The 15,223-nt window shown below is 36.6% G+C and overlaps 1 protein-coding gene across 8 annotated transcripts; it reads right to left on the bottom strand.

The window, feature by feature from the left end:
* Nucleotides 1–870: 870 nt before the first annotated feature.
* On the bottom strand, nt 871–14,571 carry LOC107809006 (coatomer subunit beta'-1-like). Of its 8 annotated transcripts, none has more exons than XR_012693866.1 (26): nt 14,074–14,571; nt 13,787–13,807; nt 13,620–13,681; nt 13,251–13,305; nt 11,855–11,891; nt 11,417–11,742; nt 11,175–11,306; nt 10,941–11,089; nt 9,921–9,989; nt 9,474–9,624; nt 9,286–9,351; nt 8,612–8,800; nt 8,110–8,250; nt 7,933–8,007; nt 7,663–7,839; nt 7,476–7,567; nt 7,266–7,382; nt 6,624–6,738; nt 6,431–6,502; nt 5,811–6,007; nt 4,152–4,245; nt 3,425–3,531; nt 2,946–3,072; nt 2,443–2,663; nt 1,838–1,904; nt 871–1,159 (listed from the first exon to the last, which is right to left on the bottom strand). XR_012693866.1 is itself a non-coding variant. In XM_075218944.1 (26 exons), exons 1-25 carry the CDS (start codon nt 14,074–14,076, stop codon nt 1,885–1,887), a joined length of 2,739 nt encoding a protein of 912 aa, XP_075075045.1. In that variant the 5' UTR covers nt 14,077–14,571; the 3' UTR covers nt 871–1,159; nt 1,838–1,884. The 8 variants fall into 8 exon arrangements, 2 of the variants coding, with proteins under 2 accessions (XP_075075045.1, XP_075075046.1); XR_012693865.1 differs by having other exon boundaries at nt 2,467–2,663; XR_012693867.1 differs by having other exon boundaries at nt 2,478–2,663.
* Between the last annotated feature and the right edge of the window lie 652 nt (nt 14,572–15,223).

Here is a 15,223-nt window from a genome sequence, read left to right as displayed (position 1 = left end):
ATGGAAAGTCAGTTAAAACATCAACTCCAAGAAGGCTGAAGTTCGCCAGATACAAACAAAAACTTCAGCTCTTCGCCAGTTACAAACAAAAACTTCAGCTCTAGAGCTAAAGTTTGACAACTACAAAACAAAAACTTCATCTCTGGAGCTGAAGTCCGCCAATTACAAAACAAAAACTTCAGCTCTAGAGTTGAAGCTCACCAGTTACAAAAACAAAAACTTCAGCTTCGCCAGTTACAAAACAAAAACTTCGCTAGTTACAAAAACAAAAACTTCAACAATTACAAACAAAAATTTCAGCAAATAAAGAACAAAACTTCAGTTAATATGCTTAAGTTCAGCAATTACAAACAAAAACTTCAGCACACTTGGTTCAGCACACTTGCTACTTCAGTCCCGTCTACTAGAATGCTGAAGTTTTGCGTGATTGTCTTTGCTACTTCAGCACCATATGCTGAAGTTACGCGAAAAAGTGGGTACGCTTACAATTTTTTTGCAAAGCATGCACAAGTTAAAACGTGACCCAAAAAGCGGATATAGATGCAAATGCCCCTTTTTACTTGGAAATATGTCATAAATGAATAAACAAATAGTATAAACTGTTGAAAGTTGCCTAAAACTTGTGTATCACCTATTTATACATGTCTTCAGGTTCGAAGCATATCAGCCTGATAGCCTCTCATTTAATTCTTCTTTAAGTATTTATTAGCATTCAGACCAAACATGTCAGATCCACAAACCATAATAATTCATCACTGTCCACTGAGACAAGTTTTACCTTCATGTTGGCAGAAGTAAATGAAAACACAGATCTTTGACGAACAGAACAAGGGTATGTTGGACAATCATTGAGAAATATGGTCCAAGATATGAACTTAGAACACTTCCGCAGTATTTCCACTTCCATATATATATATGAATTATGATATAAGTGTTTCCTCTACATTCACAGTGGCATGAAAGAATTTTGACGAGTTAAAGAATTGTGTGTCTCATAAAGATTAGAAAAGTATATAACTATGCTAGGCTATTGCTAACAACCGAGCTGGTACAAATGCTTTCTACAAAATGCCACCAAAATTCTGTTGCTACAAAATCACACCACTCAGAACAGACATCCAGTCCCTTCATCGTCCCATTTGGGCAATAATTTGAGAACCTGGAATGAAAAGTTAAAGTTTCTGTCAAGCGGCCACGGAATGCATGCTTTTTTGCCTATGAAGCTATACAAGGAATTCACACACATTTGGCAGAACTTCTGCAAGTTGTAATTAGCACTGGACCACAGCAATGCATATCATGTAGTCAAAAGAAAAAAAGAATTCTATCTTAACCAGCTAAACACAGACAAGAAGTCAAAAACTCATTGCTCATTGCTAGTGGAACTTGCCCATAAGGTGGTCATCTGCTTTATCACATCCAGAACCAGGTGAAATATAGTTTATGTGTAATCAAATAATTGACTTTGATCATGCAAGTGAAAAACTGCAGAACACAATAATTCTATCTTTCCAGATGGCACACCACACTTCCCAGAATATAAGTACCACAATTTCTGGTTATGCACGCACGACACAAGACTGTCCAAATTCTAGAAAAAAGACATGGTTTCTCCAATTTTTCTTGTGTTCAAGAAGGTAGAACAACGAGATTTAGACGTACCGAATCTACATAGACACCAGTCAAGTAGATGAAATGATATGTGTATTTAACACAATAGAAATGGAAAACTAGATGCGACTTGAAGCATCCCAATCAAGAAGACACATAGATAAGAACTTTTTATCAGACATGACTTGCATGAAATTACACTTGATGCAGAAAATTCAATTCTCACCGTAGGAACGGATTACATACAGCTGGAACCAACTCTCTTCACTGAACCTAGTGACGTGGTGTAAGCACTGCAAAAAGAAGAAAAGCAAAAGAATGAGAGAAAAGTGATAAATTTAAAGTAGTTCAAAACAAAAGGCACAAATAGGGACAATCTGAGAACAGGTTGAAGAAGTGAACTGTCTAATTTATGCCAAGAAACAAATGAATTCCAAATGCTAAAGCTGAAAATTATTAGCCAGTGCTGGAATTTTTACTTATAGCAGCATTTCAACCTAAATAACGGAAATGAACTACTACTGCTTGCAGCACCTTAAAAGCTTGAAAGACATTCTTAAACTTCCTGACATGAAGAAGAGAAGACTCCAAAATATTTTAGTATTTTTTTAGTATTGGCAATATGCTTTCTCGAAGGAAGGGCTATTGTTTAAATTGCTTCAACCAGTCAAGATTAACGAAAACATGCTTTATTGGGGAGTGAGGGGTGATTGTTTAAGTTGCTTCAAGCAGTTAAGATTAACGAAAGCAAGGAGGCATAAAAGAAAAAAGAGAAGAATTTGGAAGGTATGGGAGCCGAATGCAGCAGCTACTAGAAATTCAATTAATCACCAGCAATAAAATTAGGATTTTTACACCGGCCCAACCAATTGCTTTTAGGCTGACGGTTTTCCTTCAGTATTCGTACCCCACTCTTCGTCAGCCTCGTTTCCATTGACGAGTACTGCACCATCAGTAGAGTCAGCATCAACCACAACAGCCTCTTCTTGGCTCTCTTGTTGAATGTCATCTTGCTCATGTTCGTGCACCTCATCACCATTCTGTTCCACAACCTGGAGAGTTTAAACAAGGCAGAAAATCATTTTACACTTAGCATTTACCAACAACGATTAGCCGTATAAGGTGCTTGTATGAAGCTATCAACTACCCTCGAGTGTAGGAATATCTTTAGATGTTTGAAATACAAAGTAGTATGACACACTAGTTAATTCTCAGCTTCCTATAAAAAAAATGCGGTAAATGCAAACTGTGCGTTTTTACTTCTTTTATCAAAAAGATCACATATAGTAAATGAATCCTCGTAAGAGACAAATAGAAACATGTCCATCTTATACCTCATGCTCCATATCTCCATTTTCAAGGGGTTCTTCATCCATTCTCATGTTGCTGAAAGCTTCTACAAGGTTGGTAGCTGGTCTATCAGCAAAATTTCCATAATCTGCTGCTGGTGGGTACACACCCCTACAAAGAAATTAGAAAAAGAACCTTGTTGGTGCAAAATTTTCAAAATGAAATTGTGTGCAATTTAACAATTTCATTTTCAGTTAGGCTCATAACTGGGAACCAGTCCACTCTAGTGTTAAAAATGCCCATCCATGCTTTTTATTTAGAACACAACCATGTTGAGTTCATACTCTAAACAATAAGAGGAAAGGAGCACAAATAGAAAAAGAGATGTAAAATGTGTTCAAAAAGAGGCGCAAGCACTCATAAACATTAGCAGGTCTGACCAAAGCATTAATATTTTCAAAGAGCCACCAGCATGCGAGCTACAAAAGATCCACGCAAAGGGGGAAGAGCTATCTATTTACACCTTTCCTCGGCGACTCTAGCTTCAACAGCATGTGCAATTTGCCAGTGCTCAAACAGGTTGGGATATTCTTCAGGATCAGCCAAAGCTTCTGCTGCTTTCTGGTTAACCTACAAGCGGAAATCATGCAGAAAGCTATGTTCAAAATATGACAAGGACTCCAGCTATATGGTCAAAGATAAGTCAGCAGACTGCTATCCTGAAGAAGCCCAAATATGCTATTGCATAAATGACTAAGAACCTTAGCCTGCTGTTTTTTTAACTTGCACTCAATTTCACATCTTAAAGTTAAAAAGGATGTATGTATCTGACACAGGGTGTTCTCATGCCACCATTGGCCTCTCAGGAAAGTCATCAAAAATATTTCTCGTGGCTATTTCACAGAAATTACATATAAATGCAAGCAGAACATGGAAAATAAAACACAACATTATTATCCAACAATATTTATTTTGATGTCTATAACAGACATAAAGAGCATCATCGAAGATCAAAGAGCTCCAAAGTTTCTTTGCACCATAAACTTAATTGTCAAAAAGAATGATCCCCCCAACACAAAACTGTAGCAATTTCCTTATTTTAAAAAGAAAAAGAAGAGAGATTTAAACTGAGGTAACGTCAGAAAACAAAGAGAAGCTCTGAGCTAGAGAATTGGCAGCTCTGGCAGATTTTTAATTATTAAACAATACATGTAAATATAAATGCACCCTCGAAACAGAATATCACTGACCTTATTGAGGTCCTTCTTCCAAATAGCAACTATTTCAGACACCTTACTTGGAAGATAAGATCTTGCCATAAATGCAGCCTCAGGTATCCGATTGCTACAAAGAAATTGCAATACAGAATATCATTCCAGTGTTGACAACAAACTGATGTGGCTACTTCGTATACTTAATTATATCAACTTCCCGCCATTTAAGCTTGTTCATGAGTGATTCTTGGTTCATATTACTTGCTAATCACTTAATTATCTCTTTGATGTATAGGAGTGCAATGAAAGGGAAACAAAGTGAAAATCCCTTCGAAAGAAGAAAAAGAGGGAGAGGAAGAAAAAGAAGAAAAGAAAAGAAAAACTCACAAGACCCACGACCGCAGGCAATATGCACCATGATTGTGGTCCAAGGAGATTAAGAAAGCAGGGAGAAACAACATTGAAATCTCGATGGGGTCGAGAAGATTTTGGGCAGACTGTGACCCTGGTCTAACTCTACACAGTTTTGGATGAAATTTTGAAAGCTCGATAGCTCGACTGCAGTTACTACCCAGCAACCGCAGTCCTTTGAGATTTTGTGGCAAATCTCTTCCAGGGCAGCATGGTCTTTTGTGTTTTTGGATCCAAACCTATAAATAGTCGTCTTCTGGGTTTCTTACCTATGACTGGCTGGAGAACACATTTCGGAGAGCTTTCTTAAAAGCAACACCAAGTTTTGGTAAAACCACGCCGCAAGTTTAGAGTTTTTCCAAATTTATTCTCTACGACCATTTCGATGGCTTGTATTCGTCCTATCTTTGACTTTGCGTTGATGCTTTTCATGGGCTGTAACTAAATCACTATCCAAGGTTATGATGACCCTTACGATACTAAATACAAATTGATTCTTGGTCATTCTAAGGTGGATTTTAGTTATCTTGGTTTGTACCGCTCCTACTAGTCTGGCCAACAAATAGAATCCCATATTAGTATGAATTGGTCGGAATGTAATTCGACAATAAGGCAGACTGAATAGTCTGGGATTAGCTAATTAATTGATTTAATTAAGTTAACTTGTGACTGAGAATCAGGATATCCTTTCACCCCACATAGCTAATTCAATAAGCTTGAGACCAATATATCAAAATTAGTCTACTAGCATAGGGTGATAGGGATATAGCTTGATTGCTTAAATTAGGGTAGACTTGCATATGACTAGAACATTTACGTGAGTAAGTAATGTCTCCAAGCTAATAATTGAAACCAAGGCAATCAAGTAGGAAAGCTTTACCCGTTAATTTTAACCAAAAGTGTCAGTTCCAGTTGCAAAATTTAATTGTTTAAATTAGAAATATTTAGTTTAATCAATAACCACCTTAAGTGGTTGTTTGAATCAGCAATAATTGTAATAAACCTAGGACTTAATCATAAATGATCTAGCTCCACATGGGATGATACTCGAACTCTTGGTACACTTTACTTGCCAACAGCTGCATATTTTCAATAGGGTACCTTGGGGGCTATGTTGCTCGGACTCTCCGAAAATATCGATGGGTGTGTGTCGGATCCTCCAAAAATAGTGTATTTTTGGAGGATCCGACAACGGGTGCGGCAGCTGTTTTGGAGAGTCCGCGCAACATAGCTTGGGGGTGATCACTAACCTATATAAAAGGATCTTAAATGAAAATTAAATACCTGTCAACCAACAGCTGAACGCACTGATCCACTTTACCCAAGAGGAACAGGCAAAGAAATGCAACATTGTTTTTCCCATGCTCTTTGGCAAAAGATGCTAGTTTAGTTATTCCTTCAGCATCTCCTAATGAGGAATAAAGCAGCAGTAAACCACTCAAGTCATTTGCATGCTTCAAACATTCCTCTGCCATCTCCAGCTGCAAGATATAAAAATTGTAATGTAGGCAAAGAATCCGTGTAAAGAGAACAGAAGACAAGTAAGAACTAAAAAGAACACATGCATTTTACAGAAGAATGACTAGGAGGCAGCACAAATCAAACCACAAACACCCTTTACGACTCAACTAGAAAGAGAAATATTGGCAAAACTTTCACAGATGTACTTTAACTGAAGATTTTTCCCAGCAGAAAAATGGGTATAGGTCAGGAGTTTTCAGCAAAAGAAACTTTCGGAAAACTGACTTGGAAGTTCCTATAAAAATTAAGGAGCTTAAACACCGGCCATTTGTAAAACCTCGTGCATTTACTTGTTTTTGGAAATTCAAGTGGTTTTATTCTCCTTTCTCAGAATTTGTTTTCCCCAAAAAAGGGGGGCTCAAGTGGCTGTAAGCATCAGTTACCATTCCAGCAGACATTGCTAGATCACCCAACTGCTTCCATTTGGATTCACTCTGCGCTATTACAGCAATTTCCTGCAAACAAGAAGGGGCACAAGCCCATACTTAAACAACATATGGTTTTTTTCACATAAGTAAGTACAAAGGAAGAGAGAAGAGGCCAAACCACACACTTTCACGAGTTAGGAGCCCTTACCTTCGCAATCTCTAATTTACCCAACTGTATGGCAAGTTCAAATCTGTAGTCAGGGTCAGTTGCAACTTCCAATGCTTCCTCCATCATTCCCCGTGATTCCAAGAAACGAGCAACACTATAGGGAACATTTGATCACAACTTAGGAACCTTGATGAATCCCATCATATAAGACAAAGAAGTAAATCCCCCACCCCCAAGTTGTGTAGCAAACAGACTGCCGCTACTGCATATTAATGCATACGCCAGTGCTCTCAGATCATGGGCTTAATAAGAGCTCTGAATGGCATTCAATCACATAGCTTAGCAACCAGAATACAACCCTAGCAGTGTGTCACAACCCAAGGATAATTAAAAATTATATCAATACTACAACTACGCCTCTATCAGAAACTAGATGCACTCGGCTATATGAATCCTCAATATCCATCGCGCACCATTTGGTTTCCAGTACTCAATAATTTGTCTATTAAGGAAATAATTTACATCATAAACTACACAAAAATGAAGTTTGTATTTTTGAACCCAGAGTTCATCACATTCTGCAACAATGTTGAAAGATGAGAGGAAAAATTGAAATCAAGCGCTATTTATTCGTCATGTTCCCAGAAAAGCAAGCTTATTTCAAGAAGAGAAAAGATGTACCTATTATGATGCTCCTTAGGAATTGATGGCAAGACCTCATTTGCTCTGTCCCAGTCACCACGCATCACAAGTGTCTTGTACTCGATCAAGCTGAGCAGTAAAGTATATCCCACAACACTGTAACGGAAAGCAATCAGGCTCATGTGTCAAAGAATCATAACTGAAATAAGTTCCAGAACCATGTAGAAAAGCTGCCACAAGCATACTCACTTGAACTCTTTGTCAACCAGGAAAACCCTACTTTGATTAGCAAGATATCCCAGCAAGTACATAGGTCGGTCTAAGTGAAACATTGTGGTAACCTACAGATTATAGAAAAACTGTTACTCTATCTGTATGAGAAGAGACATTCGGAAAACAAATAGGTAAGCAAAACTACGTGAATGAACTTTCATACCTCACCGCCTACACAGTAGTTCAGCCTCGAAGAAGAATTATTGTAAATGAAACAATCTCCAACCCAAATTCCAGTTCTGACCCGTTCATTTATCTCATAAAGAAGTTCAAAAGCTTCTTCAACACCTTGGTCATCTACAGATCTTCCACTATCTAAATGTGCAGAAACAACATCGCGCTGCAGGTTTAATATCAAAGGTACAATTAGAAAAATAGTTCACAAAGAAAAGAAAATAAAATAATTCAAAAATTGCTGAAAGAGAGCTCTCACATTGTATTTAAGTATGTAAAATGAAGAATCACTTGCAATAGCCACCAGATCACCACTGTCAGCCCAATAGAGGTTCTGAAGTAGTTGAAGCAGAAAATGCAAATGACATTGTAACAACCGTTAAAAGAGTAAAAGGATCACCCTAGTACATGCAGAAGTCAAGCTTATATATCTTACTTTGACATTAACATCAATTCGTCGTATCAACCTGCACTCAGTCCAATCGTAGAAACAAATGAAATCATTTGAGCACATTGCCAATAAAGTACCCCCATAGATGTGCTCAGCAGAGAAAGTGGGCCGGATGCTCTTCTTCTCCTGGAGACATCAACATAACCACTTTTAGGCCAGATGGTGAACAAAAGAAACTATAACCCAAGTCCCAATGCACCCTTCAGCTTCAGGACAAAGAGAAGCTAAATGCATTTTACAGAGCTACAGCTTATCGCATGCACATGAACTTAAATTTACTTGTCAGGCCCTCAAAGAAGTAAGGGGTTCACTAAAAACAAGGTTTGGAATAGAAGAAGAGGAGGAGACTGAGGGAGAGAGGGGTTAGCATCTAATTGGAGTACATTATTTAAAGTAATGTATCATTAGATCAGTAATACGCAATGTGATGCACAACATCAAAAGAAATTTAATTTGGGCGGGAGGCGTTAGGAGGACAATCATGAACCTGGAAATTTTTGCTGAAAATCTTAATCCTTGAAGTACTTTCTCTCACAGCATATTCTCCATCAGAAGACCAAACAAATTCCAGGGCTAGGCCAAATGACCTATTTCTCCAGGCAAGAGCAGTATATATGATGTACTCTCCGTCTCCACAAGCAACGACAAACCTTCCGTTTGGATTATGCTTTAAGCTCTGTGAACAAGGGGAAATAGAATGAGATCAACAGTAAGTGACCACTGGTGAACATATCCTCAAAACTTAAGAGGGCAGATAGAAATTGCAACTAGTACATTTTAGCATACCCCTTTAAACCATGAGAAGATGATTACAAAACTAATGAAACAACACATCTTTAAGGACATAAGGAAAGCAAAAAACCAGGTACAGACACCATATCTTTCTGGATAAGCATCACTAATACAAAATGGCATTCCATCTTGAAAATCTAGACACTGAATAAACCAAGATCAGCAATCAGACTAAGAGTATATAAATTGCTCTTTTAACGGAAAGATTAAGAGTCTTAATAGGACGAGCATTACAGTATATGAGACCCAAACAGGATGACATCACATGAATAACCATTGAACTATTGAACGAGATCCAATTCGCTGTTGCAAAACAGGTTATACAAGATTGCACTAAAATGCTTGGTTTCAGCAGCGAATCTGACTCACTTGTGGGTATAGGTCACAAGTTCCCAATTCCTTGACAGCCAAAGGCAATCGTTCTCCCTCAGTAACCTGAAGTAAAGTAAACAGTCCATAAAACAAATTCAGTAGCAATTGAGTCAGGTGACCATAAAACAATATTCAGCAGTAATTTGGGTCAGGCGAACAAACATAGAGGCAATTCCATGTCATACCTCGTAATCTGCCCCCACACTCTTGATGTTAACAGTTTGAATCTCATTGTGCTTAGCCCAAATGACTTTTCCACTATTATCCATGCTAACAACAGGTACCTCTCGACCAAGTTTTACCATAATGGTTCCCTCATCATAGCCAATTACAACCCTGTACATTGAGCATATGAATCATAACTGCAGTTATCTGAATGAATGCAAATAGAGAGCACTAAGCAGAAGATGAAAATCCTGATCTACTTCTTAGCTCATATATTTTCCTAAATTTCACATATTTTATATTTGTTAATCTCACAAGTCCCTAACATTGACCTTCTTTAAAAAACAAAACAAAATGCTAGGTAGAAAGAATATAAATAATTGAAAAGCAAAATAAATGTGGAGACTAAACCGGTAGACATCAAAACAGAACAAAATTATAGCTATAAATCAATTATAGAAACTCACCTTCTTGAACCTTTCATATAACCAATAGCCCAAACTCTTTCAAGGCCATAATTCAACGTGTTCTCAAGTCTGCATGAAATACAAATGAAAAGAAAAAGCCAAGAAATAAGGCCCAAGATTTACAAGAGAATACAATGAGTCAGAACCAGAGGAGTGTTTACATATGTAAAGGATATATTCATCAGTTTATCTTAGGTAAAACTACAGAAATGGATTAGTTTTTAACAGAAATAATTCAACACTCTGTCGAGTCTGCCAGAAAATGAAGGTGAACAAAAAGATCAAGAACTAAAACCCTAAGACCTAAAAAAGAATACAAGGAATCAGAACTAGAACCAGAAGGGTGCACACAAAGAGTGAGTGATAACCATTTTCGAAAATGAAAAGTCACCAAAAGACGAGATGCACTGCTTTTTAAGCGGTAAAAAGTTTTTCCAACAGATAAGTTCATCTTTTTTAAAAAATCCAGAAACTCATCAGTTTTCAAGGGCTAATTGATTAGTTTGATCTCAGAAGGAAAAATGAAAAGCAAAATGAACCACTACAATAGCACTATAGCGCCTCAACCATGTTAGATGTTCTCTAATACAATATGGACTAAGGGAGTAGTGCGTACCCTTGAATCCCTTTTTTTTTTAAAAACAAGAGGCAACATTTCAACAGTAGGAACACATTGCGCCACTATAAAAACTGTATCTCTCGAAAAAAACGATGGCACAGCTTGATGGGGAAAAAAAAGGCAAAGCATGTGCTGTTTACCCATCAATAACTTTACATAGGTCATCACTGTAAATCAATCAAAGAATTCACATTGACTGATTTATGCAACTAACAAAAGAAACCCCTTACAAATTATGCTAACATATGTGTTTATCCGCGTAATTGGTGTCTATTAAATTAAGGAAACAATGTATTGGAAAGTAAGAAGTGTGTCAAAAGACTCAAAACATGAACCATCTTATCTAATGGTAAATAAAAACTAGACGTAAGCTACAATGACCAAATAATTCTGAGTATTACCTGTAAGTAGTTGCATGCCATATACGAACAGTACCATCTTCTGACCCCGTGATTATAATAGGAAGATCTGGATGAAAACATACAGCAGAGACGTTGTGTGTGTGACCTTCAAGAGTCTGGACGCAACTTTTCGTCTGATAGTCCCAGACCTGTTCCATGATCCAGAGCATATAATTCAGTTTTTATATGGGTACTATCAACAACAGAACATAGAAATAGGTTATCGAAGCAAACCTTAGCAGTATGATCATCGGAACCAGTAATTAGATATGGTTTATCACCACCAGTGAAATAGTCAACACAATTAACCCCTTTCAAATGGGCATCCAGCGTGAAGTTAGGATCAGGAGAGCCAAGGTTCCAAATCTAGAAGCCAAGAATTTCAAGCCCAAATGTCAGATAGGTGAATAACATATATGATTTATTTAAATTTATCCCAAGAGGAAGGGGATGAGAGGAAGAAGAAACAAGGTTACCTTTATAGTCCGATCAAGAGATGCACTAGCAAAAGTATTGGTGTCTTTAGGATTAAATGTGACTTGCATCACATAATGGGAATGACCCTCAAAAATTTGAGTGCATAACCATCCCTTCTCCCAGTCCCAAAGCTTTATAAGCATGTCGTCAGATGATGACAGCACATATGGTAGAGTAGGGTGAACAGCCACACACCTAATATAATCTGTGTGCGCCTCAAATACTTTGACCTTATCCATGGTATTATAATTGAATACACGAATAAACATGTCGTCGGCACCAGCAACAATCCACTGCTTGCGTGCTATAAATTTCGCTGATCTAACTGTAAAGAATAATTGAGGTGTTAAAAAGAAATGAAAAACTTTGTTACAGTAAAAGGTTGCTTATGCACACCCTAACCAACCAAAAGTACCATTTTGATTCTATTAACGGACCTGGTAATTCAGTGACTTCGAAAGATTGTGCCATTGTCTGCAGCAAATAACGAATCACCAATCAGCATTTTATCAATAATGCTATTACAATGTAACTTTTGCTCTATTAGGACTTAGGGTAATGCTAATACAATTGCTTTTTCATATTAAACTAAGAAGTAGATTTGCACATAGTGAAGAAGAGTTGTGTCTCATATGCAGTGATATCAAAGGCGCGCTTAAAGTGCGCTTAAAGTGCGCTTAAGCCCTGAAGCGAGGCTCAAAACATGTTGAGTGCTTCGCTTAGCTTAGCAGGTGCTTCAGTGTTGTCATCAAGGCTCTAAGACATACTTTTCCTTGCCAAGTAATCGTGAAGAGGGACACTAAGCAATTGATATTTCACTTTATCATAAATTTTCTTCAATTCTTTGTCCATATATTTGGTATTCATGCTTATAGATATTAGTCTTGGACTACACATACATATTTGTTATTTTTCTCTATTTGCGCCTTTTTTCATTAAAGCTCACACTTTATTTGTGCTTTGCGCTTAAAGCTCCAACAGACGTTAGAGCATTTTTGCACTTTTCGCCTTTAATAACGCTACTCATATGATTAAATGGTATGCTAATATGTAGAGATACTACTGATATTGACTTGAAGCTACTGTAATATAAGGATATCAGTGGTGGAAAATAACTTTTACGGGCAGTTCTGGCTACCAAATTTACATGTATAATTAACAGCTCCTAAAATGTGGCTATGGTAGATATTATCCCGAAGGACAGGCGCAAATAAGAGGAAATGGTAAGCCATAAGAAAACCAAAAGACACAGCTACATACAGGGCAAATCAAATGATGAGCTCAATAGTAATCTTGGCTTTTCCAAATTACCAACAAATTTGGGAGCTACAACTATCAACTTGTCTTTCGGTACAAATTGTTGGATATTTGCATATTGCCATCTTCACATGATCAGAACTGAAGCTACCAGCAAAAATTGATCTGCTTCCCAAGCATCATCAATCACTCCTTGACGAATCAACACCAACAAGATCATAATAATCAAGTGTTCTAGCTCAAGGACTAATTCATCTTTGCATGTCCTGAAACCAGGAAAAGAGTGCTTCTAACCCCCCCCCCCCTTTTCTAAAATATTAATCTTGACATATGAAAATCAGCTACGACCATAAAAACTGCTCACTCTCATCCATTTCATCTAATGCACTTTCTAGTTTGGGGTTAACTTTTATGACTATTGGCCCAAGACCATAAAAGTTGCTCCCTCTCATCCATTTCATGTATAGAACCTTCTAATTAGGCGAACTTTACAAGTAATGATATCATACATTTTTCACAAGATTCAAGAATTCAAATTTAATAGGAAGCAACACAAGTTTGGGTAATTTCTTATACCTGAGTCTGGTAGTTCCAAATGCAAAGAGTCCCCGAATATAAACTTGCCAGTATCCTGCGAGCAGACATAGCATGAATGAGCCAAGAGAACTAGACTTATAGTGAAAAGGTAAACTAAACGGCATGGCACCCCGAATCAAAACAAATTGCTTTAAGTAATGACATCAACGTCCTACTAAACCCCCCACCCACCCAAAACCCCCAAAATCTCCTCCCCAAGAACAACATAAACTTTGTAATTTACTTTTTCCTAAGAATATGTCAATCCACAATACAACATTAGAAACTACTTAGCAAGCATAGGCGTCAAAACTGAAAAAACAAAAAAATAAATAAATTAGTATGTTTGGTAAACAAAAGTTCAATTACCATGGCTCCGTAGGATGTAGATCCACGGCCTTTACCCTTTCTGATCTTTGAGCAAGTTTCCTCTGATCAAATTACCACAGTCAGCACAGTATGTATCGGTAATACAAAAATGTAAGCAAAAAATATAAACAACCGGGAAATTTTTGAATTTGAATAAAGTATAGTACCTTAATCTCCAACCTTAGAGGCTGTGCCATTGCGAATTCGAGATTGGAAAAAGAAAAAAATGAAATTAAGTAAGTAAACAAACAAAGTACCAGATCTCAAACAATTCGTAAACCTGACATTCAAATTATAGTCGAGGAATTAGCTAAGTCACGTGACTAATGGGACACAAATGTAGTTCCCGATACATTGATCCGTTGCCGCCATTAAATCGAATCAGATTTGGATCAGATCTAAGTTGTAACGTAATGCGAAAGCATTAAGGAAATACTGATATTAATGGACTTACCATTTTAACAGATGAATGCGGAACTCAGCCGAAAAGAGAATTGTGTATGAATTACCCTAACGATCCAGTAGCTACTCAGCTAAGTGGAAAGTGCCAGAAAGCAGACGAAAGGAGATCGAAAGAGAGAGAAAATGAGGAGAGGTTTTGCTAATGTCACAGCTCAACCTCTGTAATAAGAGAAGAAGAAGAAGAAAATGGGACGAAGGTAGGGGAAATCATATGTAGAAGATGATGCTTTGAATTGAAGTTACAATAGAATGACAAATTTTTACATGGATTTTTTTCACTTTTTCATTTTTCTTTTCCCCTTTATTTTCTCCTTTTCCTCGGAGCATATTCATTTTTGGAAAATCCGAAAATATCTATTTTTAAAAAATTTAAACTTATATCTATTCGAGAAAAAATAGTTATAAAATACTTTCAGAGTACAATAATTCACATACTGTATACTCCTTTAATAGTATATAACATTGTGATTCAACTATTCTTCTTTTTATTGCAAGAGTATAAACTTATGTGAATTTTATACTCGAAGTCAAGGTATAACACATACAAAATTATATTTTTCTAATGAGAAAATTTTGTAAATGGGTACATGCGAGTAATATTTTTAATCCCGCTTGAATAGTCTTGTGAAAATTTCTTATTTTCTTAAAAGAACTTACTTATATGTACTTACTAGTTATGTTGCCCGCGCTTCGCGCGATCAGACATATCTCTTCGTAAATTTTGTTGATACTAGTCTTAGTGTACGCGCTTTGCGCGTGTACACATATTAATGAATAAATAATTTTCATGAGTCACATAAATATTATTAAATAATATATTTAAATTATAAAATAAATTAAACATATAAGTTCCTGAAAATGATGAATGTTGATCCATTTAGTTAACTCTAGAGAGGATAAATCCTGCTCCACATATTAATATTGAATCTTTTGGTCGTTGAGAGACTTGAAAATGAAAGTCTGATAATATAGCTCCTAGAAAAACAATGTCAATAAGTCTAAAAATGATAAATGTTGTGTTAATATTTTACAACAAATAAATTAAAAAATAAGAAAATATAGGTAGTTGTTATTTATTGAAATAAATGTAAAAAGAAAGAAAATAATTAATGTCAACTCATAAATACATTTATTTTCTACTA

This window comes from Nicotiana tabacum, chromosome 8, assembly GCF_000715075.1.
Source record: "Nicotiana tabacum cultivar K326 chromosome 8, ASM71507v2, whole genome shotgun sequence".
NCBI lineage: Eukaryota > Viridiplantae > Streptophyta > Magnoliopsida > Solanales > Solanaceae > Nicotiana > Nicotiana tabacum.
This window is presented reverse-complemented; position numbering and strand designations above follow the sequence as displayed.